The 12,415-nt window shown below is 51.4% G+C and overlaps 4 protein-coding genes across 4 annotated transcripts; 2 read left to right on the top strand and 2 right to left on the bottom strand.

Annotated features, from left to right (window-relative positions):
• Positions 1–739: 739 nt before the first annotated feature.
• On the bottom strand, positions 740–4,069 carry M438DRAFT_347469 (uncharacterized protein). The gene is made up of 3 exons (XM_029905916.1): positions 3,609–4,069; positions 3,189–3,553; positions 740–3,137 (listed from the first exon to the last, which is right to left on the bottom strand). The coding sequence occupies exons 1-3, from the start codon at positions 3,754–3,756 to the stop codon at positions 1,209–1,211; spliced, it is 2,442 nt and encodes an 813-aa protein (XP_029758389.1). The 5' UTR covers positions 3,757–4,069; the 3' UTR covers positions 740–1,208.
• Positions 4,070–4,397: 328 nt separating this feature from the next.
• Positions 4,398–6,135, top strand: M438DRAFT_337241 (uncharacterized protein; the record flags this gene model as incomplete). The annotated part of the gene is made up of 4 exons (XM_029903971.1): positions 4,398–4,460; positions 4,516–4,546; positions 4,666–4,807; positions 4,866–6,135. The coding sequence occupies 4 exons, from the start codon at positions 4,398–4,400 to the stop codon at positions 6,133–6,135; spliced, it is 1,506 nt and encodes a 501-aa protein (XP_029758388.1).
• Positions 6,136–6,618: 483 nt separating this feature from the next.
• On the bottom strand, positions 6,619–8,777 carry M438DRAFT_407387 (FabD/lysophospholipase-like protein; the record flags this gene model as incomplete). The annotated part of the gene is made up of 2 exons (XM_029909896.1): positions 6,689–8,777; positions 6,619–6,626 (listed from the first exon to the last, which is right to left on the bottom strand). The coding sequence occupies exons 1-2, from the start codon at positions 8,715–8,717 to the stop codon at positions 6,619–6,621; spliced, it is 2,037 nt and encodes a 678-aa protein (XP_029758387.1). The 5' UTR covers positions 8,718–8,777.
• A 187-nt stretch (positions 8,778–8,964) lies between these two features.
• M438DRAFT_347467 (uncharacterized protein) lies at positions 8,965–11,638 on the top strand. The gene has a single exon (XM_029905915.1). It carries the CDS (start codon positions 8,970–8,972, stop codon positions 11,409–11,411), a length of 2,442 nt encoding a protein of 813 aa, XP_029758386.1. The 5' UTR covers positions 8,965–8,969; the 3' UTR covers positions 11,412–11,638.
• Positions 11,639–12,415: the final 777 nt, after the last annotated feature.

Raw genomic sequence — 12,415 nt, 5'->3', positions numbered from 1 at the left:
TCAGCTTTGATCTGACTTGCAACGTGTACAACGCGGACTGGATGGTTTGGATTAGGGAAAAGGGCCTCTTTGCTGGTCGGAGCAGGCGAGATGCAAAGCTAAACTCGGGATGGCGCAGGGCGGCAGTGGCTTCGCTCGCGTGTCTCAACCGCGGCTCGCAACGGTGTGTTAGCCGCAGATCCGGCCGACGACGTTTCTTTGATATTCCCAGGGCTGGGGAACGTTGATAATGTTCGAGAAAGATGCGTAATTTGGACGAGGATAGCGACACTCTATATCGTTGCAGCGACAAGTGATAAGGTGGCCCGTCTTGTGCCGTAATGCGAAATGCCGCACGCCGCAGGCGCTCGTTCCTTTCAACATCGGACCCGCTAGCCGCGTAGCTGTATGCAGGCTCAATATAGCATGACTCTCACTCGCCAGTCTTTGAGTACCCCAATCTCCAATCTGAGCGCTCCAGATTGCAACCCACAAGCTTCTGTTCGGCGACTCTTCGATCAGAAAACACATCGTTGTTCATAGCCTACACCCGGAGTGGCCGCGCACACATCAGTTGGCCAGCTCAGAGGTGTGTGGCTGTGTGCAGATTTCTGCATGTGTCTATGCATACATCGCGCCAGCGACCCTACTCTTGCTCCTGGCTGGTTTCAAGGAATTTTTGATCGAGAACACACAAAACAACTCGCTTGGGCAAGTTGAGAAGATGCTGTGATGCTGTCGACGGCTCGAGGGGTCGAAACGGAAATTCAGAATCGGAAGCCTTCCACGCGAAAAACTTGCAGCTTTAACCACCAATTGCGAGTCTGTTCCGAAGCCACATCTCAAGCAGTATGAGGGAGAATCCTTATTGGAGGTTGGCACACCTTTCCCGCATGACATTTCGATCATGTGATCTGTAGTGGTGTATGACGACTCGCCAGCAGGCATCAGAGACACTGCAATTGTTGAACTAATCCTACTCTAGCTATCGGGACTGTTTCTCCATACGGCATGTTGCATCTTGTAAAAATTCACGGTCGAACATCACGAAAATGGACATGTATTTGCAACACTGTTCTTGATACACCGCTGACAACCCAGTCAACATCCTTGAAGCAATCTTGACATTAAACGCCATGCTGCAAATGCAATGTGATAGCTGAACATCACCCATATCGGTCGTTAACAACGTCGGTCACGCCATGCTTGCCAATGAGGCATTGTCACGATCATGAAAACTCCACACGCGCGCCTTGATTAGCGCTTCTCTGCGATGCTCTCTCTGCTCGCCGTCTCTTTCTGTTGGCGTCGTGGTGACTGAGATCCGTCCCCTCGGTGTCAAACGTTCCAGGGCTACCGACTCCGCTGGTCAAGCCACTGGGAACCATGTTGACAGGGCTCATACCCGTGCTGTGAATAGGAACCGGTGGTGGACCCTGCATGGGCGGCAGGTTCAGCTCATCTGGATGTGACGATACTGGTGGTCTGGCTGCATTGTTCATATGAGGTGCGACGCCTTGAGTACGTCTGTACCTGACACTTTCGTCTTCCACTCCGGAGCTCAGACTTTCGGCTCTTCTCCTTCGTTGGCGTCGTTCCCGTCGTCTAGCTTCGCGCTCTGCCGCGGCTTCGTCCTCATTCAGTCGACGAAGTGTGACGTGACGTCCGTCGTTGTGCATCTTGACTTTGACACTGACAGGCGGCGAAGCAACACTTGTTGGGCTGTTGGCGACTCTAATCTGCGATGTAGCGTTTTGGTGACGAGTTGGCCTGTCGCGATAGTCAGACCTCGTGGGTGAGTGTGCTACAGCTGCGGTTGCGAGACCTGCTGCGGTCGTGTCCACTGGAAGATGGATTCTTGAAGTGTTGTTGGACCTCGCTAAGCGAGAAGCATCCGGAACGACAGCGCCTTCAGGCATCGAGACAAGTCCAGGCTGGACCGGATATGCCGGACCCGCCATAAGAGGTACGTGTGCATTGTTGTTCGTGTTGTTCGGAAGCAGAGTTGTACTGTACTGGTTTCCTGGGAGAGTAGCTGCTGATGCAGGTAATGGTGGCACGTGTTCGGCAGGGAGGTGGTGCCGGGAGAGCTCGGGGTTGCTTCCTGTAAAGCCGTGATCATGTGTGACTTCGGTCTCAGTCATGCTTGGTCTTCTGTGCCTGGGTCGGTCGGTATAGCGCCGACTATTAGCGCGATTGATACGTTCCGCGTTATGCTGTTCTTGCTGACGCATCTCCTCGATCCTGGCGTCATCCTTCTTAACGCGTGTTTGCCTACGCTTCTCCTTGAAGTAGCCAAACAGCCCAAGAGCACCAATGCCACCAAGTATACCAGGTTCAGCAGACTTGGTTGGCCGAGCGGCATGATCGTCCTCGAAGGAACTTCGGCTGTCGTATGAAGAGAACGAGTCGCGACTTGTGCGTGATCGAAGTGGTTGCTGAGTAGGTGTTGCCGGTACCGCAGCGATACGATCAGATCTAGCAGATCGTCGAGGCTCGGGTGATAGAGGTGCATCTCCGTCTTGGACTCTTATCACCTCAGACCGGTTGACGACATTTCCACCAACAGTGGGAGCGTATGAGGAACTGACATAGCTCTCTTCATCATTAGGTCGTTTGCGGGAAAAGGCTCTTTTTAAGCCTCCATATGCGCCTAACCCAGCACCAGCACCCAGGAGTCTGTTCCTCCAAGTATTGTCCTTGGGTCGAGTCTCGATGATTTTTTCTTCTTCGACATAGGAGCCAGAGGGGTATGATCTATGAGAGGGAACCTTTGCCCTTTCGGTACGTTGAGCAGTTCTACTTTGTGAACGTCGACGGAGCGCTGCTAATCCAGCTAGACCTGCACCGAAGAAAGCCGTATTTCTCAAACCGTGATGACTAGTGTTGCTCCCAGTACTCACAGTTCGTCGAGTGCGACCAGTACGGCGATCATCGGTGATTTCCGTTCGCGTCGGTCCAGAGGTGTAACTTGAGTAATCATCATAGTCGGCAGACGGTCGGTAGATGTAGCAGAGAATGAAATACAAAACGATGAGGGCGAACACAGCTAAAGCGTAGAGGATGAACAAGTATTTAGGAGAGCCGTATAACGTCATGCCGAGAGGGATCTGAGCTATTCCGAGGAGAGCAATGGCTCTGCCGAGCCACTGATGCAGCTGATAGCAGTGTCAGTATCATGGAGCAAATTGGAGCACATCTCTACTTACCATGAGCTTGAGAGGAATCTTCCACCGTGACTTGCCCTTCTCGATTTGATGGATCAAGGCGCCTCCGAAGAATTGAACAAGCACCAGTGTATACAGAGCAACGCCAATGCCATGGTGAGGATTGGACAAGCTTCGCTCAGGGCCCACGGCAAACCAACCGAGGATCAGAACAACAGTGACCAGAGCGACGGTCAGGATTTGAAGGTAGATGTGGAGTCGGAGGGCAAGGCGAGGATTGCGGTAGTAGAAACGCGCGACGAAGATGGCTGAAGGAACTATCAACAGGAATACCAGAGCAGCAACGACTCCGTGGCCAATGATGAGGCGGTGGTATTGTGGTAGTTCGGAGAAGCGGTTGGACATGCCTGAACACAAAGAGTCAGGTACAGAACGAGGCTAGCCGACTGTGGACAATCTTACTGTTCAACTGCATTGTCGCAAAGTTGAGCCCTTGCAGGTTGGGAAGGAGGAAAGTGTTTTTGGTTGAATCCCATGTTCCATCTCCAACGAACATTGTGCTGGAGTCGTAGACACTGCTGCCCGGCGCACTCAGGTTGTCGACAGACATGTTGATAGCGCTATGTGAGCGCACTATGGCGCTTTGTATGAGTTGCGGGTTTGATCAATTGCTGGTTGGTGAAGGGTGTGATGGTAATTAGTTGAGAAATTGTCTGGAAGCAGCGCGATTTGTTTCGTTCAGGTCGTTCGTTGAATCATAGAGTCGTGATAGTCGTTTTTGGAGCGGTAAGGCACAATCGATTGTAATCGATAAGCACGTGTCTGCACTTCTGGAAAGCAACGAGTCGTGGTATGGAAGGTTTGCAGACAGCAACGTAAGAACAGAGTTCAAAAGCAGTGCGGAGATGTATGCGCGTAATTACAGAGCGAAAGAGACATGGAAAAGGAAGAACAGGGAACTGGGCACTCTTTCTGCATGATGCCGCACCATCTTGCAGGCTTGAGAGACGTGATGGATAGTGATTGGCAGGAGCGTTGACCGAGCAACTCGGCTGTCATGTCCCCCCGCCGTTGTTCCCGCTGCGCCCGGTGCACAACTCGATCATTGCAATGCACGATTTATGAACATCCAGCCATCTCCAACCACCTCCGAACGCTACTTCCTGCTTTGCCTCAAGGGTACGAGCACTTGGATCTAAAAGACCAATCAAAAATTGTCCATCTGTAAATTTCCGTCGAGGAGTGCCCACTATGGTCAAATCAAAGGAGTTTCTCAAGAAGCCAAAATTGCCCAAGCAACAGAAAAAATCAAAGGTGCAGATTCAAACTTTTCCATAATATCTGTACATCATCATATTGACCAACATAGATATTGGTCACAGCATACGACTTTCAAGAAGGTAAGCAAACTCAAATTTCATGGTACTTGGATGGTTTACAAAGTATCCTGCGCTTCTGTTTGCGACTTGTATCAGCCTTTCGCCACAATGAGTACCTGAACTGACCACGACTATCACAGCTGCCGACGCCGAAGAAGAGACTGGCGGTAAATGGAGAGCTGGTGATCCGGCCAAATCAAGTCGTGCCTTTGTCAGAGCTATCGAGATCTACAACAATGGCTTGCAAAAACATCCCAAGGATGCCGACCTGACATACAACAAGTAAGAAACATCTTATGATATCAATCTATGGAACGTTAGCTGATTAGAGATTTTGCAGAGCTCGTCTTGAGTTTGAACTATCACAACAGCCTACTTTAGTAGCTAAACTCGCGGTTCCGTTACTTGACTTTTTGCAGCAGGCTCTCAACTCTCATCGCTATGCACTACAGCTTAACGGTGAGTCGGCTGATGTACTGTTCAACACAGCTCAGGTCATGATCAGTATTGCCGAGTATGTGACAGAAGCTGGCATCTTCAGCGCACAGGCCGATTCAGTGTCTCTTCTTCGCGAAGCACTTGAACTGCTATCAGCATGTTTTACTCGTCAGGAACAGCTCGTGGAAGAACAAAATGCAAATTCCATGGAGGCCGAAGGCGGCGTTGCAATCGACCAAGAAGTTCCTGCAGCCCAACCCGAAGCTTCTGCAGCAGGAGATACAGCTCCCGAAGACGAGGAAGAAAGCGAATACGTCTCTGTGCAAGCCTACATCACCCCCTCCGATTTGTTGGACACAGCACGCTCCAGTCTCACGGCTCTAACCCTCCTCATCACCCTCGACGACCCCTCAAATGTCTCTCCCCTCGCAAAGATGGGCACCACCCTAGTCGAGGACAAAATCCCTCAATACCTCTCTCAAGTCGAAGCCGAAGAGCGCGCTCAAGAAGAACCAGACGTCCTCCTCGAGCGTGCTCAGTTCCACGCGGCCCTCACAGTAGCCGATCTCAAACTCGGCACTGCATCTGCAAACGACTCCTTGAGTCGTCTCCAACAAGCTTTCGAACCTCTGGATACAACCGCAAATGTAGCAGTCATGTGCACCTACGCAGACAGCCTCGTCGAACTAACAACCACGGCTCAAAACTTCAGTCCTTCAAGCGCAGCAACGACTTGCTGGTCTACATTGTCAAAGGCGCAAGACCTCTATGCAGCTGCAGTCAAGATTAACGATACCGAGGCGAAGGAACGTAAAGCTCGCGTCTATGAATCTCGCGGTGATGTCGAGTTGTTGCGTTTCAATCTCGCCACCACACCTGCTGCTGGTCTTTCTGCGGCCATTCAGAAAAGTGCGCCTACGTTGATTAAGAATGCACAGACGTATTATCGCGGTGCTATGAATCTGTTCCGTGCAGAGGGAGATGCAGAGGCAGCTGGCAAGGTCGAAGTCAGAGGGCTGATTGCCACTATGCTGGAAGGGAAGTTGAACGGCAATGTTGGTCAGCAGATCGTCGCTGTCTTGGGTCAAAAGGGAGAGGCTGGAAGAGCTGTAGCTATGGATATGTTGAGGGAAAGTTTGTTGCCTGAGGATTGGGATCAGGGTCTCATGTAGAGACGCTGTTCACTTGTGGCTATAGATCTAGTTGTACAAAAATTGGTATACATTGAAATATTGGTATCTAAGATTCCCACCCGTCTATGAGGTTAGCTAGTTTTGGCTTTTCCACTTCCGTTGACAAAGGCTTCTGCCTCGTCTTCGCTTGCAGTTGTGTCACCATCGCCATAATCTCTCCAGTCACGCTGCTTGCCACCATAGGGTGCAACATCCTCTTCTTCGTCCTCCTTCTCGCTCTCAGACTCCGGCTCGTTGAAGAACACGCTTGTTTGTCGTGTGATTTCTTGAATGACACTGCCTCTGCGAGCGAAGTCATTAGACTCTTCGCGTCGGAGCTGTCGCACGCTTGGACGCATGGTGTCATTCGAATTACGTGGTGACATGGAGCCCAGCCAGCCACTGAAGCGTCTAGCAAATGATGGAGAAGGCTCTCTTTGTTCATCGAACCGTGAGCCCTTGGGTGACGGATTCTTCGAGCTCCTACCACTCTGCATTCTGTCAGGTGTGGCGGAGAGGAATGGTCCTGGTTCGAGTCTGCCGCCATTCGAACGTGCTTGCTCAAGCAGGGACTCAAGGTCGTCACTGCTCAGCATGCTACGCATCTGACTCTTTTCGATCGAAGGTGTTGGTAGGGCATTAGGATTAGGTCTCATGCTCTGTCGGGCATCTTCCACAATCTTCTCGATCTTCATGCGGTTAGCAATGAACTTCAGCTTCGGGAATGTAGCCTGTTGGCCGACTTGGATCATGTTTGCCAAACGTTCTTTGGAGGGATCAGCAAGGATGTGCCAGAAGTCTGATGGTTTCGACCTCGGCCAGATTGTGATTGTGCCAGAGAAGCGCTGCAGCCACACTTCGCTCCAGTCTTGACCCATCGGTCGTGGGAGCAATTCCAGATGTCTGAGAACTTTGAGCCATTTGGTCAGATCAAGCTTGAGATATTGTTCGAGAGCAGAGCCAAGGAAGCCTCCTCTCCATCCTCGACCACGGCGATGAGTGACTGGTCTGCCGACACTACCGCGTGAGGAGAAGAAGAACAGGTTGATGTGAGGGTTGACTTGAGAAACGATACTGAAGTTGACATTGAAATGCAAGTTGAGGGCCTTGAGCGGAATGTCGGTACGGAGCGATCCATCCTTCCACTTGTGCCCGAAAGCGTAGGGCTCTAAAGTGCCGTCACGCTTTTTCTTCATGAGTACAACGGGGTTGAGGACGCCAGGAACTGCAGCTGATGCGATGACAGCAGACCAGATGACACAGTCAGGAGCTGTAAGATAGTTTGCTAAGATAGTCGGCGAATGGGGGTCGGATGGAACGCAAGACACATTGAGTATGCGACCCGTCCTTTGGAAAGCTTCGAGGAAGGTGAGAGAACCATGGCAGAACCAAGCACATCGTCTAGCCCAGTCGACCGAATCAAAGCGAGCACCAGTCTGGTACCATCGTTTCGACCAGACAGGAAATGATTCCCTACAGGCAGTGATACGAGCCGCCAATGCAGGCACCAAAGTCGACTTGAGCTCTTCGTTGGTTCGAGTACCAAGCAAAGCAGCTACGAGAGCGCCTCCTGAAGTGCCAGTGATGATTGGGGGAAGAAGATCGGCATCCAACAGAGCCTTTGCGATACCGAAGTGATAGTAAGCAAAGGTTGCACCGCCCGAAAGACACAAAGCAGTACGTCCGAAGTTTGTGCTGAGGTGCTTAACCATGGCACGCTTGTCTTCTAAAGTCAGCAGGTCCGAGTCTAGCAAAACTTTGATACAGTCCGAAGCTTCGTCGATGAAGTCCTGTACGAGGTTCTTGGTTCCGTAGTATGTTTCGGAATAGAGACGAGGGTTCTCGAAGCCTGCAAAGTTGTTCTTGACACAAGCCTCGACCAGACCTCGGAGCTCGTCGACAGCGCGTCCGCCTGGAGACACAGCAGGGTGGTCTTTTGCTTCGGCTTGGACCTTTGCTTTCAAGGATTGTAGGCGGTGTTTGACGCGACGGACCGTCTTGCTGTCGTAATAAGCATATTCGTCGTTTGTTTTCCATTTGTCGCTGCCCAGGTGGCCATCCAGCTCCTCAGCAGCTTTAATCCAGTCCTCGTAGTTGGACTTGTGTCGCAGACTGGCGCGCAGTTGTTCTCGCTTTCCTCGCCAGGTAACGAAGTGTTCGTAGAGATAGATGTACAGCCTCGTGAACATGTATGAGATTCCCAGTGCTGTAATCCAGCCTAGGACGACGAACAGCAGCGGCCATTTCAGCAGGTTGTATGTCCATCCTTCTCTTGTCTCATCCTTGCCTCGACGCGGAGGACGCTTCTTCTTCTCTTGCTTGTGTTTTTGGCGACCTTTGACCTTTTGACGTACGGGAGCCCAGTCGTTGAGAGCTGTGAAGAACTGGGGCGGCTGGCTCGCAGCATGGAGGAGATCGTCTTCCGAGGGGGAGGTAAAGTCCGGAGCCGCAAGGGCTTTGGCGAACTCTTGAACGTCGTCGTCCCCAATGAAATCGTTGTCGAAGTCGGGGATGGTCGAGGGGTCCCAGGCTGTGGCATCCCAAGGTTCGGGACCATCAGTCTTTTTCGAAGTATCGGCCATTGCACGAATGGAATTGAATTGCTGGCTGTCACCCGACAAGAAAGCGGCTTCGGCTCAGCTGCATACTTGGGAGGAAGGTACGATCGGGGGGAAGCATATTGCACATGGGGAAGACGCTACGTCATTCTATTGGCTTCGGCCCGTGTCCGCCGAGATGGCCCTACTGTCTTATCTAATCTTATCGATAAGCTTTCTCGAGAAACACATCAAGGTCGCTGTCGCGTTCGCCCCCCCAATCCTCCATGATCAACAATGCTGCGTGACAGCAGCTTGTCCAAGCACAATGCCATGGTCAACCGCAAGACAAATGGGGCCAGCGATGCTGACGCGAAGCGCCCTGCGAAACGGCTGAAACAGGAACCTCGATCAGAAGCAGAAACGCCAGACGATGGCGAACTTGCCCCAGTCGATGTCGGACAACAAAAGACGACCGATCTTGAGACGGCTCTTCCTCCCATTGATACCGACAAAGAAGCCATCTTAGCCTACGAAGCTACGCGTCTCGCCGGTTCATCGGATTCTCAGAATGATGGGCCAAAATGGATACCTGGTCAGCGTTCAATCTACGTCGATGCCTTCAACCTTGCTCTCGATACTGTACTTGAAGACGAGAGCCATCTATTCGACGATGCTGAGAAGAAAGTATTTGAAACCTGGCGTGAATTGAACTACGAGGCTCAATACCTCTACGTTCGCTTGTTCCTTCGCAAGACATCTGCCTGGCATCGTACCAACCGTCTAGGCTATCACAGCGATATCTCCGACCTCCCCAAAGCCGTCGAAACTCTACAGATCCCTTGCCATCTTCCACCGCCCACCGTAGAATCCCTTCCCGTACCTCGCGATTTTGACCAACCCGACGATGCTCGACTTGGTCATTCCTTTACCTTCGCCGACAAGTCCGAAGACTTCATCACCACATTAGAGGAAGCCTCTTCGCTGCTGCTGCTAGACGAGCTCAAAACACTTGCTAGAGATGCAAAGGTCCAAGGCAAGACAAAAAGAGAATTGCTTCACGCTCTAAGGAAGGCAAGTGGTAAACAGGCTGGTCTAGGGTGGTCATCGCTCAAACGATCAGACACGGAAGAGTCGAGTCTGTCTATCCCTGATGACGACAGTCGAGAAGGCACCCCTCTACAAAATCGAGACACACACTTCCTGGAGAAGATCATGGCAGAGACAGGTCCTTGTGTCAGATTGTCTGACCCGGCACGAAGATTGTTCGAACGTGTCCATCTTGTCTTCTATCGATCCACCATGTGGACAGAGAAGTCTTTGACGACTATCATTCTTGCGAAGATCTCACGCTTGAATTTCCCGGAATATCTCGTCTGTCGCTCGTCCAACATCTTCGCATCCAGACCTATGCTGCTCGAGTTCGAGGCTTCATTGAGGATTCAGTATCATCTTGACAGCATTCTCGAATTCAACGGCACACCGAGTCCGGATAATTTGGAGATGATCCTGAATCTCTGTGAGGAGATCTTTCCACGATGGAGAGCATTGTTGCAAGAAGAGCAAAAGAAGGAAGACAGCATATACATGACTGGTGAGGGTGCCTACTTGCGACGTCTGTCTCCCGCCTGGGTCTACACTCGTATCATTCACAAAGGTGCATATGTCATGGGAAAGTTCAAGGACCACAAGCGAGAATACGATACCCTCCAAGAGCTTCTGAAACAGAGACTCTTTCACACCTCGAGGCGCGGCGATTGGTATCAGCGAAAGGCTCTACTAGAAGAACACTACATGCATGCCTTGATGCCAGCCCAAAGCCGCGGAGAAGACGCTCAGAAGAAGCACTGGAAGCGCATAGCCCTACGGACTTGTGAGGAAGGCCTTCAAGACCGTCTTGTGCATCTTATGTACCATCACGACCTTCAGAAACGGGTCATAAAACTGGAGAAAGCGCTTCGCGTGCCAATGCGAGAGCAGCACGACTTCAGCCATGTTCGACTAGCCAAGCCTGTAGAGCGTGTCTTCTACGGCACCCGAATACAAAGGCCGGAGCAGCCGAACGAGACGAGACGAGGAGGCAAGACCATCTGGATTGATCCTGGCGAGAATGAAAATGAGGGAGAGTGTTCGGTGGAAGCAATGTGTCTTTCGCAGTACCGCTCGCTCGGCTATCGAGGATATCATGCTGAGGGTGGTATTGTTCGAACGTTGTTCGCTTACCTATTCTACGACATCCTCTTCGTCTACATTCCGGATGTTTTTCAGACACCCTACCAAACTTGCCCTTTGGATCTGCACACGGATGCCTTCTATCCATCCCGCATATCCGAGATCAATCAACGCTTGAACGAGATCAACAACGGGGAGGCAAGTAACCTGATTCAACGAGTTTGGGATGATCACCACGAGAAGAATACCTGTGTAGTGGGACTGAGTTGGTCCTACGAGCTGGAGGACCTCTTGTCCATCGCCAAGTGTTTCCCACCCGCGGCTCTCAGTACTGTGTGTAAAGTCATGGCGCAAGAATATGGTCAAAGAGGAGGTGGTGTACCAGACCTCTTCTTGTGGAAAGAGGATCCCAACAACAGTGGAGGAGAGGTCATGTTCGCTGAAGTGAAAAGTGAGAATGATCGATTGAGCGATACACAGCGGTTGTGGATCGACGTGCTCACAGGAGCGGGTGTCACGGTAGAACTGTGCAACGCTGTTGCCAAAGAAGTAAAAGTGGTTGGCTAGTTTTAGGACTCATGACTTTACGAATCTCACGAATTTCTAGAGGTTTGCACGACACATCTTTCCTTTTTTCATGTGGTTCCAACAAACTCAATCAACTTGCGGAGTCTCCACTGCCAACAATCCACCTTTGGAAACGGCAGTTAAAGCTCCCCACCACACCTCGACAGTGGCGATTCAGTGTTTGAAGGTGCGCTGCGTCCATTCAAATCTGCTGGAATAATATCAGCGATTGTTCCACGAGATGGACTCGAGGAAATATTCCAGAAATACCAAAACAGGGTTGTACCAACAACCATGCGATGGTCGCGGGCGATCTGATGGACAACCTCGCGTGCGAGATCAGCACCATGATGTTACACGTGTGGCTGCTGTGAGGCGCAGCACTGCCCACTTGAGGGCAGGCTTTTCCCATCGCTTGCAAGTCCAGCCGCCGCCCGCAACTCATTTCGCATACCGGAAGTCAAAAAACAAGACTTCAGCTCCAGAGATTCCAAGGTCGCAAAGCTGGTTTCCGCACACTGAAAATCAACACCCTTCTATTTCATATACTCATATGCTACTGCAGGTCCTCCCGTCGATGCGATTGCATAGATATGAAAGTTGCGGTTCTCTCGGAAGCTTTCTTTGCTTTACCTCGTCACGATTTTCAGGGCGGCCTTGCCCATATTAACCCGTGTGGAGAAGAAGGTTGTCAAAGCAGACGGAGATCGAAAGCTTCTGATGTCATGCTTCGCCAGAAGACCATCTGAGACAAACTGCTGTTCAGGGCTCCAACGGTCTCGCCAACGTGTCGGGGTCTCTACCGAAACTTTATGACTTCAAACTCCAGGCTTCGAATTGGATGACAAGCGCTGTAAAAACTCCGCGAAGGAGCAATGTTGCCACAAACCGGCTGGGCTGTTCGCAGCTTGCCATGTCACTCAAGAAGTTTCTCGAGCTCTCTCCAGCTTCCTGCATCATAGCTCCAGTCCGAGACCCTGGTCGGACGCAACGTTGCCGTACTT

Source organism: Aureobasidium pullulans (genome assembly GCF_000721785.1).
Source record: "Aureobasidium pullulans EXF-150 unplaced genomic scaffold scaffold_15, whole genome shotgun sequence".
NCBI classification, from domain to species: Eukaryota; Fungi; Ascomycota; class Dothideomycetes; order Dothideales; family Saccotheciaceae; genus Aureobasidium; species Aureobasidium pullulans.
The sequence above is the reverse complement of the archived record's forward strand: the minus strand, read 5'-3'. Positions and strand labels throughout refer to the sequence as shown.

Bases quoted from the DNA above. Each gene is read 5' to 3' on its own strand.
- M438DRAFT_347469 (XM_029905916.1), bottom strand. From the start codon at position 3,756: ATGTCTGTCGACAACCTGAGTGCGCCGGGCAGCAGTGTCTACGACTCC. The intron at 3,554-3,608 runs GTAAGATTGTCC...CTTTGTGTTCAG, and splicing joins TGCGACAATGCAGTTGAACA to GCATGTCCAACCGCTTCTCC. The intron at 3,138-3,188 runs GTAAGTAGAGAT...CACTGCTATCAG, and splicing joins AGATTCCTCTCAAGCTCATG to CTGCATCAGTGGCTCGGCAG.
- M438DRAFT_347467 (XM_029905915.1), top strand. From the start codon at position 8,970: ATGCTGCGTGACAGCAGCTTGTCCAAGCACAATGCCATGGTCAACCGC.